This window comes from Carassius auratus, chromosome 40, assembly GCF_003368295.1.
Source record: "Carassius auratus strain Wakin chromosome 40, ASM336829v1, whole genome shotgun sequence".
Lineage (NCBI taxonomy): Eukaryota > Metazoa > Chordata > Actinopteri > Cypriniformes > Cyprinidae > Carassius > Carassius auratus.
In genome coordinates this window covers 8,184,549-8,210,315 of record NC_039282.1, presented here as the reverse complement: position 1 = coordinate 8,210,315, position 25,767 = coordinate 8,184,549, and the positions used below count along the sequence as shown (strand labels likewise).

The 25,767-nt window shown below is 37.8% G+C and overlaps 1 protein-coding gene across 2 annotated transcripts in view; it reads right to left on the bottom strand.

The window, feature by feature from the left end:
• The window catches only part of LOC113058464 (seizure protein 6-like), a 156,763-nt gene that overhangs the window by 74,255 nt on the left and 56,741 nt on the right, over positions 1–25,767 (bottom strand). The window contains exons 2-3 of one of the 2 annotated variants that reach the window (XM_026226401.1): positions 1,817–2,557; positions 1,073–1,206 (exon numbers count right to left, since the gene is read on the bottom strand). In XM_026226401.1, the coding sequence (XP_026082186.1) occupies positions 1,073–1,206; positions 1,817–2,557 (875 nt within the window). Of the gene's footprint in view, positions 1–1,072; positions 1,207–1,816; positions 2,561–25,767 lie in introns of both variants that reach the window. The other variant, XM_026226402.1, reaches the window with a different exon arrangement.

Here is a 25,767-nt window from a genome sequence, read left to right as displayed (position 1 = left end):
GAGGGCATTAAAGAATACCGTAAACAAACAAAAGGAGTGGACAGATAATCCATAAGCAATTAATTAAGGGAAGAACTGTGGCTTCCGCACATATCAGTCACATTGAATAATTGCTGAAAAAGAGAGAGATATTTATATACTGTCCCAGGTTAACAAGTCTGTTCAATGAAAGGAGGAATGAGATGAGACACAAAGCACCCCTCCCTCTCACAGTCCTTCTCTCCCTACCAACTAAGATCCCGCAGCAGTTTGCATGATGGCTGACAGTGATTTGGTATGCGTGATATTCACTATTCAAGATATATTAGCTAAACCATCTGGAAGGTCAGGGAGGTACTGGCTATTGTATATTTTATGAAGGTGGCTGCAGTTAATCATGAGGATGAAGGTGATTTTTGTGAGGGGCATACATCATGGTTTTGTTCCAATCCCTGGGGAGCTTCTATGCTGTCTATACTGTCTAAAAAGGCAGTATCAAACAAAAAATTTGCTTGGAATGTATATGACAATAGAGAAATCTGAGTGTAAATGAATAAAATAAAATAAAATAAAATAAAATAGGTTAATATTTATCAAGTTAGGCACACTTTTAGGGCACATCAATAGCAGAAAAAAAAAAAAGAATAAATAGATTATACCTCTGACAGATATTCTCCCAAACCATTCAAATACATCAGCCATTTCTTTATTTACGAACAGCAGCTGCATTTATATGTGACCTTTACACCTAAAACACACTTAAAGCTGAAGGTACAAATTTTTCCATTGCAAAAATGCTTTTTAGAGCCATTTTAAGGTTGATTTTTGGTGCTAGCAAAACATTTCCAGCCAGTTTGGCGGCTACATTGACTTAACCAATAGTGTGAGATTGGGCTGGGTCTATCTATTTGACCAAACTATGGCATACAGGGGGCATTTCTGCAATACCAGAGTGAAAACAATCACTATTTTTCCGTTTGATACTAGAGGCACAGTAAATTACATACTTAACCTTTCAAGAATAAAAGAGCAGAACTGGATTATCGTTTCCAGGGAGTGGGTCAATAACAAAAGCACCGTGTGATGAATTTACCTGAATTTCCACACCATAGCCCAGGTAGACTGTCACGGTGTATGTGCAGTCAACATCTGTATTGTCCCAACTCCTGGCTTGCTGTAGTGTCTCTATGTAGCCTCCCGGCGATGTGAAATTAGTGTTGCATGGAGCTGCATCAGAAAAGGTAGAAGGACAGAGAGAGACAGAAGAGAAAGTGTGCATCAGTAGAAGCGAGCGTTTTCTCATTCTCTTCATCTTACTTCATTGCATTCCCAACAGGGTCAGTTCTCCTGCCCTGCTGTGTAGGAGCACGTGGACAGTACAGGTTAAATGGTAGGTGAGTGAATAATGTTTGGTAGCCTTGACATTTTTCTGCTCTTATGGCTCCTTTATCTTCCTCTAGAGCTAAATGCTGCTTTTGGTCAAGAGATATGTTCTCGCTCCATATGAATTCATACACTTGGCCTTAGTTATTAGGGATGTGCAGAATAACATACTTCCATAATAAAACAGTCAGACGGTTGAACAACTAGTTTAAAGTTACAAACATGTAGCCTGAATTCATTTTTTTCAAACCCCAGGATTCATTCCACAAATCTAAGTCCTTTTGTAAGAAGGTGCCAAATAGAGCGGCACAAAACTGCTTATGCACTGGCATCTCTAAACCCACATCTTTAGGCACAAGCAGGGCAGGTAAACCTCTGAAGAGCTCTGAATTACACATCAGGAAGCTGTGTAAATATATGTAAATCTAAGTCACGCTGATCGTGTGAATGGTACCTGGCGCCTGCATGGTTGTAATAACCGTTGTGGTGATGATGGTGGAGGTGGTGGTCTCCTCATCCAAATCCCCAGACATTGATGATGCTTTTACAGCTACATCACTTCCTGGAGTGCCATGTTCTACCTTGAGTATTGAGGCCTTTTCTTTGTCTCTTTTCAGCAGGATTGTTGTATCTTTGGGCTCGTTGTTTAAGGTTGGAGAAACATCTCCTCTCTCTGATTGTTTGGAAGCAGGCAGTGTGGATGTGCGCACGTCAGTGGTTGTCACTGACGCTATGGTGATGGACACGGGTGGCTCCTCCATGCTTCTCCTCTGCGTTTCTGCTGAAGGTTTGTGTTGGAAGTTGGGCACGTGCGGCTGGGTGAGGGCGGCGGCTGATGGAGCCAGTGTGGTGGTTCTGGGAACTGCTACATCAGAGAATGGAGGTGCATCCTTGTGTGGGACCAGCTGTGTGGACGGATCCTGGAGGAGATGGGAATTAGAGGATGGCATTGTGGGATGGTGAGCTGCCCCTCCGCTGTCCTGAAAATACTGCTCATGGCTTTGGCCCCGAGGGTCGTAAGGCGGGTAAGGCTTAAAAGGTGGATGGTGGTCGAGGCCACTGTAAGGGGGAGCCGTTGTGAACAGGGGCAGTCCTCGATCTGTGTCCTGTGTGGTGTGAAATGGATTGGACCCGTCCTCTGCTTCCAGCTGACCTCCTCTTTGGGTGACTGCTAACCTCCTGTCCATAAAAGAACCTGGAAGAGACAGTCAATACAAGCTTATTATAAAATATACAGTGAGTTTAGAACAGAGTTATCACACCAAAAACATAATTTCGGACATTGATTAATGATTTTTGATTTGATATTTTAGTGACGAATTCATCAAACAAACACATTTATTTCTATAGCACTTTTCATATTGACCAAGTGCATTTACATGATAAAATAATATCAGCAACACAAAACCGTTTGACATAAAACATAAAACCACACCTAATTCCCCCATAAGCAAATTAAAAAAAGATACGTCTCCAAAAGTCACTAAAACACAGAAAATTAATAAGCATAAAGCAACACAGTTGGCTAAACTATTACAAATATTGGTTTGTGTCCATATATACATAGTAATATAATTAGGGCACACTGTTTAGGTGGGGGGACTGTGTCCCACTACTGACAAAAGGCTAGATACACCCCTGGCAAGAGAGCATGAAAAGCATTAAAACAAAGTGAAGTTTCATGGTAAGTAACTTGAGAGATTGTCAATAGAGAGGCGAAAATACTGTTGTGTACCTTTAAAAATGTTTAATCCAATAAAATCCAAGTAACTGAATTAAATTAATAAATATGGCATGAACAATACAGACTACATTTACATTTTCATAAAAAAACTAAAATTAAATGCTGTAAAAATGTACAATGATATAGAGCTACAAAATAACTTGGGTGTTCAAATAAATATAGTTGTTTTTAACATATTTCAAAGCCAGGCACCCTACCTTACAACAACTTTACCTTCTATACCACCCAAGGAGAGGAGGACCGTGCAGGTTATAAGTCACGTGACGCTTTGTGGTTCAGTCACATGAAATGGCAAAGCATTCAAACTGAGGGGTCAGAACCCCTAGCACATTAACAAAATGGTAAAGTATCTGCTAAATAGATTAAGATTGGAGATTCTTTGAAAACGCTGTGGAACATGTGGAGAAAAAAATAACTCCTTTAACATAATTGTTCATTTGAATGCTCTCTCTCCTCCCCTTGCCAATAAATGAGTCCAAACCATCATCAGGCGGCATGTCGTAATGAGTGGATTTGAGAACTGTAGCTGTGAAAATGCATCTCCTCTACCTGCACCTGGTGAAATGTAATCAGCCTGCCTTCAGGAGGCTGCAGCATGCCGGGGAAACTTTTGATTTCACAATGCTTCATTTGCACTCTAATAGCTCTCTTTCTGTTTTACGACTTACTAATAACAATCTGCTTCCAACAACAGAGCCTGGTGTATTTGAAGCACGTTCCCACAAAAGGAAAGGAGAGGATGATATCTCAAACCGAACGGAACTGACAGGCTATTTTTTCTCCTTATCCTATGAAGTGTCAGAGGCAAAAGATACACATCGTTTCGCTGAGCGGTGATGTGTGTTTTATGAGAGATTGACTTCGCTTTGAGGGTAAAAATCACATTGACATCTAACGCATCACTCAGATCCAGGCAAAATGACACATGAGAGACAAAGCAAAGGTTATAAAGTCCTCGATTCCTGTCATCAATTTAGAATTCAGTCATTTGTAGATCAAACCCCCAAAACAAAACCAGATTTTTTATTTTTTGATGAGGAAACCAAAATGCAAAATATTGTGAGCTCTTAATGTCAATCGGGGCTTTACTTTATGGTTCATTTATTAGCTGTGTGCTTACATGAGTAATTATGAAATAACTGATGAGTAATTATGAAATTAACTGATAAATGCGCCTAATGTTACAATGTGAATTCATTTCCATTTCACCCAGAAACCGAACAGGTGAAAGTCTGTTGGGAGATCCTGACTTATATAAAGCTTCTAAAATCACTATGCATATCACACTCAATGTCACAGGGATTTTCTGTTGAAAATAAAAACAGCATTACCCAAACTTAGCAGTGGAAAGTCCCATATAGCCCCTGCACTTCACATAACCCCAGCAGTTCATAGTCCAGGCTCCACTAAAAACTCCAGGCAAGACCAAACAGACGTGGTGCGCTGAAGCAGGAGAGTGTTTGATTTGCTCCATTAGTGCTGGTGGAGTATAAACAGAATCTCTCAGACTGACTTCACTGTCTGTTCAAAGGTCCCTCAGAGCTGTGCTCTTCAATGGCTGGATTTGACTTTTAAATGACCATGAGCCTGCCTTAGAAGCTTTTTACACGAACCAGCGGGGGAGTGTGGGCTTTGTTTTTACCCTCTGTTGCATTTTCTCTTAACTTGCAAATAGGTATGTTCACTGAAATCCTAGCACCCATTTCTATTCAAAAAGTTGCCTTGAGACATCTGTAAAGAAGCATATAATTTTACTAGTCATTATTTATAAGAAGCTTTCATCCAAAGTGACTTAAAGTACATATATTACCTGGGCAATCCCTCTAGAGCAATCTGGGTTCTTTGCTGCTTTCACAACCTTCAACAAAAGTGTCCTACTTTTGAGTTCATAAGTTGTCCCCAAGAGTTTTTGTACTTTAGGTGTGTCCCAATTCACATACTTATACACTATTCTAGCCACTTTGAGTATAAATAGTGTGAAGAGTGTGTTCACAATTAATAGTTCAAAAAGATTATGTGTGCACTTCAAATGGCCAGATGGTGCACTTGATGAAATGTGGAATGTTGGACATTTCATGCTGCATTTTGAAACTGTCACAGATTAATTACATGCTAGAAGGGGCGGGGCAATTCATACACTACATAGTGGTGTACACATTGCATCATGGGGTGATGGGGTGTTGCGCCAGATGACCTGGCCTCCACAGTCAACGGACCTGAACCCAGTCGAGACGGTTTAGGGGTGAGCTGGACCGCAGCCAGAAGGCAAAAGGGCCAACAAGTGCTAAGCATCTCTCGGGGAACTCCTTCAAGACTGTTGGAAGACCATTTCAGGTGACTACCTCTTGAAGCTCATCAAGAGAATGCCAAGAGTGTGCAAAGCAGTAATCAAAGCAAAAGGTGACTACTTTGAAGAACCTAGAATATGACATATTTTCAGTTGTTTCAGACTTTTTTGTTATATATATATATATATAATATTTTAGTTTACAATATAGGGTGCTTTTACTCTCACTATTAACTAGTTGCTTGTTAGCATGCCTGTTTTTAACCTATTGGCTGTTTATTAGTTTTTATAAAGTACTTATTCTGCATGAACATATTCTAATTCTATTCCCCCAATATCTAAACTTAACCACTAACTTACTAACTACAGCATTAATAAGCAGCAAATTAGGAGTTTATTGAGGCAAGTGTCATAGTTAATGGTCTGTTAATAGTGAGAATTGGACCTTAAAATAATTGAACAAGTATTTATTTTGAAATAAAAATGCACATAAAAGAATGTCTATGTGTTTATTACAAGTCAACGGAACAGAAGGCAAAGCAAGGCAAGGCAAGGAAAGTGTATTTATGTAGCAAATTTAATACACAATGGTAATTCAGAGTGCTTTACATAAAAGTAAAATAATCATTAAAAATAATCATGTGACTAGTGGGGTAGGGCTGAGAGCTGTGGGAGCGGAGCAAGGCTGGTGGAGTGAAATATAATAAGGAACACCTGCGCCACACACCAGTCTCGAGTCCCATGGAGGAGCTCCGGAAGGATAAAAGGAGGAGTGATGACAGTGCAGGACGAGAGTTGTTGATGTTGTTGTTCTATTATGTTTTATGTGGCAGTCATCCATGAGGGGCTGCTGCTTTTACTTTCAGTTTGTGTTTCTTTATTTGTTTATTAAAGGTTTGATTAAATGTTCACTGGTTCCCGTCTCCTTCTTCCCAATCTACGAACGTTTGTTACCAAAAATAAAAGAGGAAAGGAGAAGAAGGCAGAAAAAGGAGGTAGAAGAAGTTTTAAATTACTAATAAATACTGTGTTAAAATACTTTCTCTAAGCTCAAAGAGCAGCATCTAAGGCCCATCAAGACACAGAGGGGATTCATCTCCCAGAGCTCATGTATCAGCTGTTCAACCAGAGAAGGGATTGTTTAACTTTGACAGTAAAGGTTGACGGGTAGCAGACGGACAGTTTTCTGTAATGTATTTCACATGCCACCCAGCAAATCTTTTACTCAGTTTTTGCCTGCCACTGTTTGCATTGATTAGAGTATAGCCACCTCCATTCAAGGATGTTTGTCTGTCCCAGCCCTAAGTGATTTTTGATAACAGTAAGGAGATGTTGCGGGTACTGTGCTTAGAGAATAAAACAGATGGTGAGAAAAAGGACAGACAGATACAAAGAGAAAACACACACCACAAGCCACAAACCATCTACTGAAAACTGTAAAAAAGAGAAAGACTGCGAGGCAAAGCACTCCCCTTGCCATTGTGTACAGCTAGCATCAATAATGCACCAGAGAAACTAACGCAGCGCCTCCCTCACAGCTATATGTCTGCTCCAGCTCCTTGCGCCTCCACTATGGAGGAAAAATATAAAAAAAAAAAAACTTCAGCATGGAGCACACTGCCAAGTCTAAGTAACGAAAAGGAAAACAAGTGGGAAAAAAACAAACCAAGATTCACTTCTGCCTGAGCAAGTAAATAGCTTCTCTGACACATCTGACATCACTTATTTAAGGTTGAGCTGCTTAATTTACTAGAAGTGGCAATATAGGAAAATACATAAAATTGCTTAAATCAATCATCACAACACTATTTATCTACCTTCACAGCCAAGGTTTCTTCATCTGCTTCCCATGCCATCCTTTTCTTTTATTGTCCTCCATCTCTATCTCTCTCCATCTCCTTCTTTCAGCCAAAGTCACTCCCAGTCGGAGAGATTCAAAGGATCGCCTCAAGAGGCACTTTGATGTTTATCATTGGACTTTTCATTGACTGTAACTAAAAATGGCGCTTATCTTAAACAGACCACGGGATCCTAAATAAACAGAGCTGATTACATTTCTGAGCATTTTTATTCACTGGAAAAATGGTTTGTGGAAAGGCATTTTTTTGGTCAGACAAAATAAGACTGGCTCTACAGATGATTTTTTAAACCCCATTTTTACTAGGTCAGAATAAAACCAAGCATTCTGGTCCATATATCCAACCATCACCACAACACAAAGATGGTGATAACTAAATGCTTGCTCGAGAACCAAAAACGGTTTAAAATAAGTTTGAATGGTGATCACACCCCCTTTTTCCTTTCATAATATGACATATTTCCACATTTAGCAGGATTTTAAATAAGATATTAAAGTGGAAATTAGTGAAACATGGGTGTTTCACTCCTGAATGGAGCCAGATTGAATGAAAGTTTGTTAAAACAATTACACTTACAATGGAAGCAAACTGATCATTTGTAAATGTAAAAATACTGTTTCAATAGTGTATCCACAAGAGGTAAACAATATTTATGTTAACATTTTAGTGTAAAAAAACAACAACAACTTTCTATGTGAAGTTACAGACTAATTTGGGGTCGGTAAGATTTCTTTAATACTTTTGAAGATTCTCTATGCTCACATAGTCTGCATTTATTTGTTCAAAAATACCATAAAACAATAATATTATAAAATATTAATATAATTTAGAAGAATTGTTTTATAATAATGTATTGTAAAAGTACATTTATTAAAGTGATAGCAAAGCTAAATGTCCAGCAGAAATTAATCCAATCTTGAGTATTAATGATTATGAGGTTTGGAGTGCTGCTTAATATTTATTTGGGAATTTAGATATATATATATTTTAAAGTGAAAGTGAAAGTCGTGACATTTGCCAAGTATGGTTACCCATACTCGGAATTGGTGCGCTGCATTTAACCCATCCAAGTGCACACACACAGCAGTGAGAAGTGAACACACACCCGGAGCAGTGGGCAGCTATAGATCCAGCGCCCGGGGAGCAACTGGGGGTTCAGTCCCTTGCTCAAAGGCACTTCAGCCATGGGTATTGAGGCTGGAAGAGAGCGCTGTACATTCACTCCCCCACCTACAACTCCTGCCAGCACCGAGACTCAAACCGGCAACCTTCAGGTAATTAGTCCTGCTCTATAACCATTAGGCCACAGCTGCCCAGAGAGGATTCTTTAATGAATATGCAACATTTGGAATTGTTCTGTAGCTTTGCATTTTTTTCTTTTATATCCTCCAAATATTGGTTCTATTTATTTCCATTGTAAATGCCAATTTCCTGAAAAAAGAGAAAGAGGGACTGTGAGAATAATTTTTATGGTAATCAAGATTATCGATTCAACTTTGAACCTGGAATAACTCTTTCAAATCTATATGTAACAACTGCATGCATCAGCTTATCCACACACTTTCTCTCTCTTTCTTTCTCTCTCTCTCTCTCTCTTTCTCTCTCTCTCTTTATCCCCAGAGGAAACTTGAAAGAATGTCACTTCAGTTATGATGAGCCCTTTCAGAGAGCATGAGGGAAATTAAGGGGAGAAGTGAGATGAGGTGGCTACATCACCTCCTAAATTGATTTTCTTTGATTCGTGTCTTCCCCACTAACAATTCAACACTTACACTCCACACACACAAGGCTTCATAATTAATCTATTTGGATGGCAGAGAGCTGCTCACAGACTCCAATTACATGGAGAGGGAGAGATTCAGAGGGGAGTAATCACTTCCACAGCACACTATATTGTCTTCACATACACAAACTGCATTTTTAACTCTTAAATGTAGTTTTCATATGATGTAGCTTTAATATGACTCGTTATAAAATGCTTGAATTATTTATCAATATATTTAAGGTTTATCTGTGGCCAGAAAACAATAACAAACCATATATTCAACCCAGAATTATATTCATGCATGTAACTATAGTAGCTAGCTAATCTACTATCTATCTATAATCTAGCTATCTACTGTTAAAATAAACAGGAATTGAATTTAAGTTTGGGCTACAGTTCACCTAAAATAAAATAAAAATCTATCACGACATTAGCAGCAAATATGCTTTTGTTGTACTGAAAAAAAGAAGAAGTGAATATTCTTAAAGAAAAAACAATCTTATTATTTGTTATTATTACTTATTATTTATAGTTTGAAACATAAATGATGGCTGAGTAATTCTTGACAGAATGCAAATTCTTTTCACTTACCCCATAGTTAATAGTGCTTACTGTATAGTTATAAACATCAACTAAATGCCATAACAGCTCGTGATTCATTCAAGTTTATGGCTACATCTATAACTACATCTACACTGCTCCATCATTTGTGCAAGATCTAAGACAACAAAGACACCATGGAAACAGCACACACCATAAAACATACTGGCATTGTCAAATAGTGCCAGTAAAGGATGCATCCAGAGACAACACTCACAGACATTTTAATCTATTAAAGCAAACAATGATGATGTGGAACTTTTTTGGTATGGTAGCAGCCTGAAAAATCCTGTAGCATTGCTCTGACACATTCCAGCACCCTTCGTTATCTTCAACCCCCGTCACACATAATTCAAAGACCCTTTGAAACTTCAAGCTGGGATAGAAAGCGTTCTCTTTCAGCCCTATTCTGTCACAACAGAGAGCAACACAAGTTACTAGGAAAAGCATACAGAGTCGATTTGACATCTTTCCCAATTCATCAGAGATAACAAAAGCAATTAGCAGTACCTGCAAAACACAACGAAGCCACACAGTCTCCGAACGCGAATAAAATATGATGATAAAGTAATCAGAGCTTTAAAAGGTCTAAGAAAACAACCTATACTGCAGCCTTCCAGGGGCCTGGTTTCAGCTGGATGATACACTCAGACTAGCAAGGTGAAAAACAGTTTCCTAGACTCAGTTGGGTATGTTGTGTTTACTTCAGTCAGGATTGTGATTGCTCCAGTCGTTTACATCAGATTGCTTCACAATTGTGATGAAACAAGCTGTTATTTTTAAGCCGATCACATCACTACCTTAAGAAAGACCTGTTGTGAACTGGAAAATGCAGCAGGTTTTTGTTGAGGGTTGAAAGTAATGGTGATTGCTGTGGTACTCCAGTAACTTTTAAGTGTATGTGAATGGCTCTAATTTTGAAGCTTTATCTTTACAATTGTTTTACAAAATAAAACAAGCACAACATTTTTTCCAAGGTTACTGGAGAAATCTGGTTGTACACATTCTGTAAGTTGTGAATGTTAATGGTTCTACAATAGCACTTTTTTTTTTTAAACGCAACAATATTATCTAATTGTCTCAAACAGAACTAACTCTTACTATCCTTTGAACTGTAAGTGTTGGGCTGACAACTGAATCTCTGCAGAGCAATAGCTATAAATATACTTAAGTATCACAGTTCTGTCTTCTACCTTGTTCTATGTCTTCATCCATGATTTAGAGCCACAGACAACTGCTCCACTCTTAACTGTTGTTTCCCCTTGTGACTTCTGGAGATATCTAAGGGTTCAACTGTGCACTATATCTGAAGTAGAGGCTGTGCCCCCTGCTAGACACAGCAGCGCAGGTGCTAGTCCTCTCTACCCTTCCTTTCCTCCATTCTGCACACCACAGTCGAAAGGTCACTCTCACATCTCCATAATGACCAGAGACAAAGAACAAGTAGGGCGGATCAATGCAAGGACACCTGCTATCAGTGGCTGCTTATCGACCGGCAGCCAAGAGGAGCCAGTGATGCACTCAGGCAGGCATCACCTGCTCCGTCCCAGCGGAGCAAAAGAGAGGAAGACAGATAGATAGAGCACTACCCAGGCAAGGTATCGATCTCTTCCCCTTTACCATGTGTAAAGACAATCAACAAACCTGAGCAAAAGTGACAAACAGTGTTAAGTAGGAACACACAACTTATAAAATTAAGTTGCTGATTTTTTTTTTATTATTCACCTACATTATTTGAATGTTCATCATCAAATTAATATTTTGCTCCTGTGTTATGTAGTTCATCTATCTATCTATCTATCTATCTATCTATCTATCTATCTATCTATCTATCTATCTATCTACAAATTATTCATAAATTGAGAACTGAGAACTTTCCAAAATAAAAGTTTGTGTTTAAATAATATATGTGTACTGTATTTATGTGTATATAAAAACATACATACACGTGTAATGTATATTTAGAATCGTACATGAATATTAAACATGAATATATATATATATATATATATTAAATGTTCTATTATGTGAAATTGTATGAAATAACTCATTGTCCATGCTTTTGGATGGTGCCTACAAATTCTTGATCTATTTGGGCAAAACCAAGGAAATGTCTTTGACATTTAATATTAAATATTCAAGAGGATTCCTGTTTTTGATCTTGTGAACCAGGGGCGATTCTAAGATTTTGATTTTAGGGGGGCTCAGCCCCCAATAAGGGTATGATTAAAAAATATTATTTTACTATTAGGGTAGGGTTGTATACTACTAACCTTATTGCAATCCACTATTCCATTGTATTCCCTGTATTTCATATATGGGAGTAGGAGTACTGACTGAGCCATATATAACACTGTAAAAAAAAACTAATACAGTTTTTTACATGTGACCAGTCACTGGAAAATTTTGAATTGGGAATGTAGATTTTTTTATTATTTTTTTATTTTTTTTACAATAAAGACTTCCTGATTCAGTATTAGGACATTCATGTTTATCCTTTGATGATACCACTGCTTTTTCTTATGAAATATACGTGGAAATTGGCAGAAAATTAAAACAACATAAGGGTTCAATGACTGCAATGAATCTTGGGAACACAGTGGTATTGTGTGTGTGTGTGTGAGGCTGTCTGTTCTATTCTCACCTGACTGTTGCTCATTTGCAGACCTACTCCCGCACGACAAAAAGAAATGTTGTATATCCATCTACAATGAAATATAAATTATTATATTTTATTTTTTTTATTATTATTATTATTATTATTATTATTATTATTATTAATTTTTAGCTTTTTAGCCTTTATAATCAACAATACGGTTGGTTATACATCAAGTCAGCCCCTGAACATTTATTTCATTTCAAATCATTTAACTAACCAGCTAATATTCATTAAGAATATAGACAAAACATGTATTAATGTAATTGTCTATTGGCAATATGTTTAATCTGTTCTATATTTATTTATATTTATTAAAAATAACATCATTATCAATTTGCCACTTCTATAAATCAATTACTTAAAAAAAAAAAAAAATCACAGATCCCTTTAGCCTACTCTTACTCTAATATATGTATCATGATACACTAATGATTAATTATTACTTAATACAAAATTATGTTTAATGCCGAAATACACAATAATATGTTTTCAATTTCAAAAAGTAAATTAAAATAAATCATGATCGTTTTCTAAAGTATGTTTTCATGGGTGTTAATCGCTTCATTTTTTGTTGGAAGAAAAAAAAAATCTGTCACACTGTGATAAAGGCTGAAAGTGAACGCAGCGAAGACGTACTGGTATTGGATGCGAGAACACACGCACCACACGCACACACGCACGCACACACACACCTTGTACTCTCTGATGTTCACTCTGCTCGGCGCCCCTGTGGATTGAAAAACGCGCTGAATCCATGCAGACTCAGATCAGGGGAGGAGCCGGAACTTGATGCAGCTTGCCACCGTCTCAAATGAGTTTTTAAAGGGGACTGAAGCGATCACTAATTAATTAATCAAATAATTTTTAGGGGGGCTGGGCATAAGTTTAGGGGGGGCTGAAGCCCCCCTAAAAAGGGCCTAGCGACGCCCCTGTTGTGAACACTCTGCTTTTTGTCTGTATCTTAGTAATAATCTTATGTCTTGGCACAAGCATGGCTGTGATACAATAAACAGAATCTGATTCAGTGCTTGGTCATCGCTTACGAAATAGCTTTTAAGACCAACTCCATTGTCCTCCTAAACAGAAACTTCAATGCAATGATTGATGGGAACGCGTCTTCTGCAAATGCTACAGATGCTCTCATCTCCCTTGTTAGTTCTTCAAATGGGGAGAGAAAATAAATTATGTTCTTCATTAAACCCCTTTGGTCGGCACTGAATGTCACGGGTTGATTATAATCTGCAGGTAAACTGTGTATTCATGTTTGCTTTAAGAGGCTTTTTAGCACACAAAACATGCAGTTCCACCTTGATGTGACATCTTGCAGTATTATCGGTGGCATTCCCAAATGAATGTAGGGAATGACTACAAAGAGTAATAAAGCGTGCTGTTCAGGGCTCTTTTCAGAAGCCAAATTGAATCTGTAGGGCTGAAAGGCTTTACCATTATTCCTCCCCTTATTATATGTATTATATTTAGGTCCATATGTGTGTGTGTGTGTGTATGTGTGTGTACATACATATATATTCATATATATAAATGTGACGAGTCAGCTGCCTCCTCCCTGATTATCAGGGCACACCTGAAGGAAATGGAGCCGCTGTTTAAAAGCCAAACGCACCTCTCCTCAAGAGACCAGTCTCTTTTCCCCGTACATGTACACTGGTGTCCTCATGGGTCCAGAAGTGTCCTGAAGAGAACCGCACCCGTTTACACGGCCGACACACAAAAACCCCGCAGCATGACGAGGACACCAGATCCCCTGTTTGTTTTGGACACTCTCCCCCTTTGGCCACTTTTATCCCTGGTTTTACTTTATTTTCTGTTAATAAAAATCTCTCCGAGGCCTGACACCACGCCCACTGTATCTGTCGTTGGCTCCTCCCACCACACTGGTGGAGAATGTGGGCAGGGCGGAGCCTAGACAGCGCAGTTGGGAAACACCTGATGACATCACTCCCTCTCACTCGCAAAGGTTCGCTTAAACCCGGACAGCCTCCTATCCACAAAAGGGGTAAGTGGCTTCTCTTTTATTGTCATTTTATCCTGTGGTTGGTTGAGGCTGTCGACTAAAACCCGGCTTCTCTTTCCCTGTTTGTTTTGGACACTCTCCCCATTTGGCCACTTTTATCCCGTTTTACTTTATTTTCTGTTAATAAAAACCTCTCAGAGGCCTGACACCACACCCACTGTGTATGTTGTTGGCACCAGTGATGGAGTACTCGAGACTCCATTCTCTGGACTCGTGACTCGACTTGGACTCGTGGACTGATGACTCATACTTGGACTCGGACTCGGATTTGAGCATTCATCATGTTGTTTTTGACAAAAAATATTATAAAAAATGTTTCGTGCCCAAGACCGGCCGGGATCAGACACTGCTACCGCTCGCTGTCTTTGCTTGACAACACACTCACTGACGTCACTCACTTTACTTTTTTTCCAAAGCGCTAGGGCACTTGCGGGAAAGGATGAAGCTGTTTGGTTAGTTCTTGTCACATGACCCGCGGTGCGCTTGTGGCATTCTGAAAAGTTGAGATGTTTTTAACTCGTTGCGCGTTGCGGACGCGCCTGGATGCTTCCATTATGAGCGTGCATACCGCGCACCTACATTGGAAATAACGAACATGAGCGTAACACACACATTCACTTGAACACATACAAACGCACTCACGCTAAATCACTCGTCAATGAGCGTGAGAGAGCGTTTGTGTGTGAGTGATCACTCACACACAAACGTGCTCTCTCTTTCTCTCGCTCTCTCACACACACACACACACACACAAACACACACACACAATCATTGTAATATGCACGTTTCTTTTTTTCGCCGAGTATATTTCTGTAATACAGTGTTAAAGAATTAGTTCACACAAAAAATGAAAATTAATCATTTACTCCTCCCAATGCCATCCAGGATATCTATGGCGTTTTTTCTTAAATTAAATTTTTTAAGGAAAACATTTAATGATGTTTTCTTCATATAATAGACTTCAATGCCTACCAACTCAGTTGGTTGCTATTGTTTCCTCAAAAAACGAAAAAAAAAAAAAAATCCAATAAGGGACTTGAGACTCGACTCGGACTCGATCTCTGGTAATGGTGACTCGACTTGGACTCGACTCGGACTCTTCTTTGGTGACTCGGACTTGGACTCGGACTCGAACACTGAGACTCGAGACTCGACTTGGACTCGACAGTTGGTGACTCGACTACAACACTGGTTGGCACACACAGAACTTATTAAAAACTAATATAAAATGTATTAGTTCTAAGTGCAGAGAGATAAATGACTATTAAAAACTCAGCAATTCTTAACCACTTCAGTCATTTTAAATAATCAAGGAACATGAAACACTTCTCACCAGTGTCAACCCAGAGTGCGCACATCTTGTAGCCTAATATTGCAACTGATGCAACAGAGGAACATGATATAAAATATCAGCATCAGACATCATTTTGAGGTACAAGACCTCAATATGTCACATTTCTGAACATGGCAGCCTTGAACAGATCATGGTGAAATTTTGATGTGCTGCCTAAATCAGAAAAAAAATAACTTTCAGGGAGTCGAGGAGTCTGACTGTGTTCACTGAAACCCAAACCAGAAGTGTCCTGACTATAAAGTGTTCATGCACAAGCTTCAGCCAATGAGCATTTTTAGATTACAAGTCAAACAGCTCTGTGTAAGAAAGCTCAAAGGGAAAAGAGATTCTAGCCAGAGTCATTGGTTGGGTCAGAATGGGAAAAAGAAGGAAAACTGGATTTGCTCTGCTGGGGCATACTATACAAATTAAGTCCTTTAGAGGCACTCATGAGGGTCTAAGAAGGGTTTGCATGAGCTGAAGCATGAATCAAAGAATGTGGAAACCACATGATTACTATAGCATATTTTTGCATGAATGCTTTCAGCATTTAACATCTAATATGTATCTAATTTGTATGTTTCATGCATTTGCACCATAAAAAATATTTTTTTAGTTACAAATAAAACATATATTCTGTTTCAGTTTTCTACTTCTAAATTTCATGTTTAATTCAATGCATTAATTGCGGTTTCTTTGTAATTATTTGTGAAATTTACAAGCTGTTTCTGTGTGAAAATTGTTTCTACACCATTTTGTGTTGTCTACATGTCATAATGTCACAATAAGGCTATCTATTTGCTCGCACACGAGCAGCTCCGTTTCATCTCAGATGCATTCTGTCTTTGCCCTTGCCAAATTCCACATGTAAATAGCAAATCCATCATGGCACGAGCGCAACTGGCTCTTAAAGGGAATGTAAAATGAGACTCTGATTGGTTTATTGCACGTTATGCCCAAAAAACACCAATTACTCATTAAGAGAATAAGGACAACCCGTTTTAGACCATGCGGCCAGGCACGGCAACGGTTTTTACGTCGTTAAAATAGCAAAAGTGGATTTGGACACACCCAGAGCACCTGCGCCATGTGCTTTACACTTTGAATATAGATCGTTAAAATAGTGCCTCCGTCTCTTTCCAGATCATTTAGCCACAATATAAATCTTTCACAATATGATTATTTACTATCCTTGCTGAATACAAGTATTAATTTCTTTCAAAAACAAAAACAAAAAAAAGTAGTGACCCCAGACTTTGTTATATTTTTGGATATATTGTTATAATAAATTTACATTTTGAAAAATGCTGCTTAACTTTTTACTCATCGAAGCAGCACAACTGTTTCCGACATGGATAACAAATCAGCATATTAGAATGATTTCTGAAGGATCGTGACACTGAAGACTGAAGTAACTGCTGATTAAAATTCAGATTTGCATCACAGGAATAAATTATCTTTTAAAGTATACTGAAATAGAAAACCATTATTTTAAATTGTAATAATATTTCACAATGTTATTATTTTTTATCAAATTAATGCTGCTTTGATGAGCATACAGGAATTCCTTAAAAGCATAAAAAGATTTACTGATCTCAAACTTTTGTACAGCAGTGTCGGCTATATCTGAGAACATTTACAGAAAATACTGTTACAGTTGTTACTTAAAAATTTCATGTTTAATTCGGTGTTTTCCTTGACATTTATTTCATTGTATGTGAAATTTACTAGTAATTTCTGGGTAAAACTTATGGGTGAAACTTATGGTTTCCCATGTGTACTGTATCTCTTTCCAGATCAGCGAGTTACATTGTTGACAATGCCTGTTCTTCACCACTGAAATGAAGCCCTTGTGTTCTATTTTAATGCTAAACATGCTACTTAACGAGGAAGACGCCCTATTTACACTTCCTGACCAGTCAAAAGATGTGCATTAAAACAATAAACAAAAACAGCAGTGATTAATGGCCCCCTTTCTACACAATTAGCAGGCCCCAAACAAATCACTTTCTTCACCCTCATTCACTCAGCTCATGAATCTCCCTTTGCACCCAGGAGAGTTTTGTTCCAATTTAAACACTTTCTGGAATACAGGTTTTTGTGTTCCTGCTTAAAAACTGCCTTTTGTTTGGATGCAGAAAACATTCACCCTTGAGCAACAGATTAGTAGTGCTGGCTCTTTGTGAGGCTGTACAAAGCCAGAGCAATTAAGGCTCTTCTTCCCCTTAACAAGCTTTAATCCAGACATGCTTTCATTTCATTTCATCTTTCTCTAGCGATGCCAGCAAGACTGAGAGATGCTCCCCTGTGCTTCATATACAGTGCCAATCGGCAGCCGCTGCTCTCAGAGCCTAATCCGTATCATCTGTGAACTGAAGAATACGGCGTTTCATTAAACCGAGACATCTGATGCACTGAAGTTTTACCACAGAGACTGTCATGGTTATTTCATGCTTTATAGTCAATGTTAAGATTGTTGCTTACATGGTATATTATTCTAAAATGCATGATTTTCAGGGATTTGTCTAGGAACAACCGCTATCATTGTGCATATATTCCAAAAACTTATTTAGACTAAAGAATATTAGATATTCACAGAGGTTCCCAGGTGTATCGTACTTTTATATAACACATCATTTTAATATATTTAATATTTCATAAGTGCAAAACCGCACTTTGTATTATAGCGAAAACCAAATCATAAGAACTGCAATGCAATTTTAAATCTAATTAGAATATAACTTTTCGTAAATTATGAAATATGATTATCATAATTGTAAATTGTAATGAAATTGTATAGTAAGGTGTTTTTTTTTTTTTTTTTTTTGCAAAGATGCATTAAACCAATCAAAAATGACAATAAAAACATTTATAATGTTACATAAGATTTCAATTTCAAATAAAAGCTGTTTTTTTAAACTTTATATTTACTAAACAGCACAAAGGTTTTCACCATTGATGATAAAAAAGATATGATTCTTGATCACCAAATCTGTGTTTTAGTGATATAATGATTTCTAAAAGATCATGTGACTCCGAAGACTGGAATAATGACTACTGAAAATGTAGCTTTTCTATCACATTTACATAAAATTTTAAAATGTATTAAAATTGAAAAGAGTTGAATTATATGTCATATTTCACAATATTAAAATTTTTACTGTATTTTTTATAATATAGGCAGCCTTGTTGACCAGAACATATTTCAAATTTTGATTCGCCTGACCACAGAACAGTTTTCCACTTTTCCACAGTCAATTTTAAATGAGTCTTGGCCCAGAGAAAACACCTGCGCTTCTGGATCATGTTTAGATACACTATGGCTTCTTTTTTTACCAATTGAGTTTTAGCTGGCAACGGCGAATGGCACGTTGGATTGTGCTCACCGACAATGTTTTCTGAAAGTATTCATGAGCCCATGTTGTGATTCCCATTACGGTAGCATTCCTGTATGTGATGCAGGGCCCGAAGATCACGGGCATCCAGTATGGTTTTCCAGCCTTGACCCTTACGCACAGAGATTGTTCCAGATTCTCAGAATCTTTAGATGATATTATGCACTGTAAATGATGATAACTTCAAACTCTTTAAATTTTTCTCTGAGGAGCCTCTTTTTTTGCCGTAGCATTGGGGGAATTGGTGATCCTCTGCCAATCTTGACTTCTGAGAGACACTGCCACTCTGAGAGGCTCTTTTTATACCCAATCATGTTGCCAATTGACCTAATAAGTTGCAAATTGGACCTCCAGCTGTTCTTTATATGTACATTTAACTTTTATGGCTTCTTATTTCTACCTGTCCCAACTTTTTTGGAATGTGTAGCTCTCATGAAATCCAAAATGAGCCAATATTTGGTGAAAATGTCTCACTTTCAACATTTGATATGTTATCTATATTCTATTGTGAATAAAATATAAGTTTTTGTAAACTTGAGATTTGTAAATTATTTCATTCCTTTTTTACTCACAATTGGTACAGTGTCCCAACTTTTTTGGAATCGGATTTGTACATACATACATACATACATACATAAAGACCAAATTATCAGAGCTATGCTATGCCAACAGTTCAAAAGAACATATCTCAATAATATGTTTTCTAGAATAAATATCTGAGAAATTTAAATGAGCTAAATGAGTCTTTGGGATTACAATTTGTTGAATAAACTTATAACACAAAGTCAGCTGTACAAAATATTCAAAATATTTCAGCAATATATTGAATATATATATATATATATATATATATATATATATATATCCCCATTTAAAAGACATCCAGTAAATTCATCCAGGGGTGTATTATGGCTCATGAAGTAATTTTAAAAAGATCCTCAAAATTAAATATCTTGTGCACTACATCTACATTTTAGTTTTATATAGTTTAGACAATGTTTTTAAATTGCAGCCTGTGTCAAAGGTTACAGCTCAGCCTCAACAATACCAACATTCTCTACATTTGTGCGCAGTAGGTTTCCGCAAAACACTAGCAGCATATCAATGGAGTGCTGGAACACTTTGCGATGGAATGCAGGCTAATCAGCCTCTTCAGGCAATACACAGGAGGAGACGTTGAATGACATTAGACTCTAATTTCCAGCTGTCATTATCTCATTACTCTGAGAAGGGAAAACAGAAAAACATGATCCAATTTCCCTCCATTCCAGGGTTAAGAATGCCGAATGCACCACTATCAGCTCTCTAACAGATCTTCTGCACTTTCTTTGGACTTTGTATCTGAGGGGCAAATTCACTATACAGTTGCAACACTTGCACATTTCATTTATGGCGATTGCTTATGAAACATTTTCTCTCAGCTAATACTGCAGATCATAAAGGGAAGCTCCTAATATTTTCATAAAAATATGAATAAAATAATAAAATTAATAAAAAGGAACAACATATTGTAGCCCAAATGATGCAATTTAATTGCAATTAATTATACAGATATTTACTCAACGTGGACAATTATTATAAAATTGTAAATGACAGGAACACTTAATCTTCCATTAAAGAGTGTTTAAGTTTGAGCTTTCTGAAAGAATCATTAAAAGAACCAACCAATAGGAGTCATTTGTTTATGAATTAGATTACTCTGGTTGTGGAGTGCTTTTGATTCAGTTAAAAGGAGTCATTTTTTTGTGAATCAAACTACTTTGGTTTCTCTGCATATTTTCGATTTACTGAAAAGAACCGTTTCATAAGATTTATTTGTTTGTGAATCGGATCTCCCTGGTCTCCAGTTTAAATGAGTTGTTTGTTCTTGAATCAAACAACATTGGTCTTGTCGGCTGTTTTTGATTCACTAAAAATAACTTTCATAAAAATCTTTTTTTGTGTGTGTGAATCAGCCTACACTGGCTGCACTGTGTGTTTTTGATTCACATAAAAAACAGAGTCATTTGTTCATGAATCAGGCCTCACTGGTTTTTCTGGATTTTTTCATTCACTAAAATCAAGACGTTAAAAAGAAAGTAATTTGTTTACGTATCAGACAAATCTACACATTATATTGGTAGATTAATATTGGTAAATTATACAGATGGATGATGGTCCCTCAGCCTGTAAAGGTCAGCAACTCCTACTTTAGTGAACCAGATAGTAAAACAAATGCAGAAAGACAATAAATGGCACATTCTTAGTGAATCGCCATCTGAAAATGCTAAAGCTATTTATGGATGAAAACACATATGGCCGCATAATTCCTCTCTCCTGTATTTTAGAGTGCAGTTTAGCAAAAAGCCACAATTCACAGCATGTATAACATGATGACTAATGAGAATGTCTACATCTATTCTGTCTTCTTTGGTTTGCATCGGTCGTTGGATTTTGCCAGGTGGGTGGTCCGTGCCACCTGATACCATGATGCCTCAGTCAGCAAGCTAATTTCCCTTCATTAACAACTGCTAAAACAGCACTTTACACACTGTACGTGCACTCCTAATTCCAGCTCACTAGCCCGACTCTTTAGAGACTGACAAATAACTCCATCCTAATGGTTCCAATGTGCTCATTTCACATGACCTTTTGTTAATGCCAGGAAACCTAAACGCACATTTGCATGATGCAAGTCATCGCCACTGCTACACTTCCAAGCCTGCCAAATATCTATCACCACGAAACAGCTTTTACTACTGCCTTTAATGAAGATGTCCTACTAAAAATCATCATCTTATATAGAAAGGTGTGTGGCTGTCCTAATCAAGACCAATCAGTATAATCAAACACAGCTGGACTTAAATTAAGGTGTAGAACCATCTCAAGGATATATTATATATATATATATAAATATATATATATATATATATATATATATATATATATATATATATATATTAGGGGTGTAACGGTTCACAAAATTCACGGTTCGGTTCGATACGATACACTGATGTCACGGTTCGGTTCGGTTCGGTTCGATACGTTTTAGATACAGCAAAATGTAAAAACATCTCAACTTTTCAGAATGCCGCAAGCGCACCGCGGGTCATGTGACAAGAACTAACCAATCAGCTTCATCCTTTCCCGTAACAACGTTGAGAGCTCAGCCAAGATGAAGGATCAGCTGATCATAGTTGTATATGGATTGCAATTTTGAAATAAATTCAGTAGCAGAGCTACTGCAAGCGATTTTTAGAGCTGCAAATCCATTTATCCTTCGCTGAAATTTCCGCGTCTCATGGAGAGAGCACGTCATTGTTGCTTAGCAAAGACAGACGCCTCATGAGCGCTTCTGCCCAAGCGCTTTGGAAAGGAGGAGAAAGACGCGCTTAGCGTTTTCCATGCGTTTTTAGGCACGATATGTGAACGGCCCCTAAGGCGCTCGCTCACTCAGCACGCGCTGAAGGCTCGTTGCAAAATGTCGAATGCCTTTAACAGACCAGAAATATAAGATCCTAAAATAACCAACAGGTCTGGTGTTTGGGTTGGATTCCCTGTAAGCTATAGTTTCTAAATGCTGCAGGGATAGTTTGCTGCGTGCATGTTTCTCCTTTTTTTCGTCTTTTCCCAGATAGTACTGACGCATATATCCCAGATATTCCCGCTGGTGTTTTTTTTTTTTTTTTGTATTCCCGCTGGTGTACCCTGTCATGTTGCAGATGCGACATACCGTTGTTTTTTTATCCACCACTCTCTTGCCATCACCATTATAGCTTAAAGGGAATCCAAAGTGCACCCAAACACCAGACCTGTTGGTTATTGGAGGATCTTCTCATTTCTAGTCTGTTAAACGCATTGGCTATTTTGCAACGAGCCTTCAGCGCGTACTGAGTGAGCGAGCGCCTGCTGAGTAGCCTAACATAAACATATAAGATGGTGTTTTTTTCTTCTTCGGGAGTGTCAGGGGCGTTGCCTGTTACGTTGTTTGGGTTATTGGGCTACCTTGTTGAACGCATATCATTATATTTCTCTCTCTCTCTCTCTTTTTTTTTTTTTTTCAAATATAATTAATTACTCCAACGAACCGTTCGGTATACATAATGCGTACCGCGTACCGAACCGAAAGCGTCGTACCGAACGGTTCAATACGAATACGCGTATCGTTACACCCCTAATATATATATATATATATATATATATATATATATATATATATATATATATATATATATATATATATATATAAACTATAATGAAGTTAAACAGCTCCAGTTTTAAAAGGACTATAAGCACATTCACAAGCGTGGAATAATAGCACAGTCACATATATCCATCAGACTCTGAATTTTGTGTGCAGGTTGTCCTCTTCTTCCTCCGTGTCGGTCACAGTCCAGTGGCCAGGCCACAGAGATCAGCGATCAAACTTATATGGTATCTCGCGCTTATGCTTCAATCATTGCCTCTGTAAAAGTTAATGAGTTTATTCAGAGAGGGCTGCCAAAATAGCATTTATGTTTTAATCAGGATTAACAGTGGCATGGGCTCCTGCACTGATTTTTTATTAATCGGTCTCTTTACACTTCATTACCTTCTCCCTGGCTTCCCATCAGAAGCTAATTTCCCCTCCTGAACCCACAACTACACAACAGAGATATTTGTTAGAGGGCTTTAGAGAATATGTTTGGCCTTAAAATCAAATTCAGAGAAAGTCTCTCTGGGATTATAGTTTAGCTCATTTAGTCTCATTGTTTTAGAGTATAGCCAAATTTGAATATATGCAACCACCCGCTACTATTTTTATAAAAATAGTTAAATGGAAACCCTTCAAAAGTAATTTATACATAAAGTTGTAACTATGTGAGGGGAGAAACTGCAAAAAAAAATATCTACACTTTTGGTCACTATTCGATATTGACTTGCATGATAAAACAAAAAATAGTCTCCCAAGGCTCGACGCAGCAATATTTCCTCAATTAAAAACTGTACTGTACATATTTTGTACTTTTTTGAAAAATAAAATGCTTGATTTTATTTTATTTTTTATTTTTTTTATTATATCTTTGCCGGTAAGCAAATGTATCAAACATGCTCGCGGTAAGAGCATCTACGATAATTCACGTTGGCCAAAACACACAAGGAAACACGTTGTGAAATAAAATATCACCGGCAATCACAGACATTCGCATTCGGACGGGATTAGTTTTCTCAGAGGATCACTGAGTTTGCTGAAAAACGGTAGGTAATTTGCTCTGGAATTATCCCAGAGGTTGTGTGAGAAAAACAAAGACGTGGCAGATTCGGACGGGATTAAAATCACCAAGTATGTCTGTGAAACACATATTTCTCTAACAACCCCCTGTAAAACGAGTCCCGTCTGGATAGGGCTATACAAAGGAAATGATGCATTATGCATAGTCACAGTATGTAAGTGGCCTGCCCTGTTTTCTTTCTCACACTGGCTCTTTCACCTCTCCTCTCTGATGCAGACAAGGATTCCATCAGCAGGGCCCTTATACAAATGAGTCTTTCCCTCTCTTGAAAGCTCATTACTTATGACAGTGTATGCCCAGACACTTTAATGCTGATAAACACGTTAGCACACGCTGCTAGCGCTGCTGAAACATAGCCAAACAGACGGCAGATGGAAAGTGTCAGTGAAGGAGTGGGATGCTGGAGGTAAAGGCAGTACAATGCCGCTGCCTGTCAAAATTACTAAACACATCACATATCACACGAACAAGCTCTCTCACTCTTCAACCACGCAATGACGGCATCCTAAACACACAATGGCACAACGCTAACAGAAATATGCACGCTGTCAATCTGAAAGGGAAATTACCCCAGTGGTTATTCAAAGTTATTGTAATGGTTTGTTTTAAAAGTAGTCATGTTAAACTGCTGTGTTTTGCCTCGTCGCTTTCATGTCTCCTGAAAGAGCAGTTCTGTGGTAAATAATGTTTGAAGTAATGTGCTGTGAAAAGACTTTAGTAGCATCAAAATCACATCATTATCATAGCACACATTGTGTCCCTGCTGAAAAGACCAGCTTACACCAGCATGAATTTACAGGTTAATGCTGGTCTACAAAGGAAATCTTGCTAGTTAGGCTACACTATTGAAAATAAAAGCTGGTAAGGATCCAATGTCCCAAATTTTTTTAAGTTATGACTTGCTTCCTCTATATATATATTGACGCCTCAATTTCGTTATGCATACAAGATTTAGATATTTAATGTTTTATTAATAATTTAAAAATAACAGAATTTAAATATCGACAATAGCATAAAAATAATTATCATGCTTATCAGTAAGAAATTTAATTTATGGAAATATACATTCCTATAAAATTAGAACATTCAACTTTGCAAACATTATTTTACATTATTTTTACATTGACAGATGTAAAGATGCATTCTCAGTTGAACAAAATTGCATTCCGAGAACCAAAGTCACGCTGTCCTATCTAGTCAGGTGCATCAGTCACGTGCTGATCATACTACTGTATGTAGCAGGTCAGTGATGATCCACTGTCTGTGACTGAGGAAAAGAAAAAACAGTGGGCCATGCATAAATACCAGCACAGCCTGTCTACCACCATTCCATTCAGTCAGCCTCAATACCAACTCTCCTTATCACTGCCCAGCAGAAGGACATCCCATAATGACAGAGTCATCCCCAGCTTTACATGCCTCAGTAAATGGACAGAGTTGGCAGGATGTGGCAAGGCCACTGGGCTGTGACCACAAACA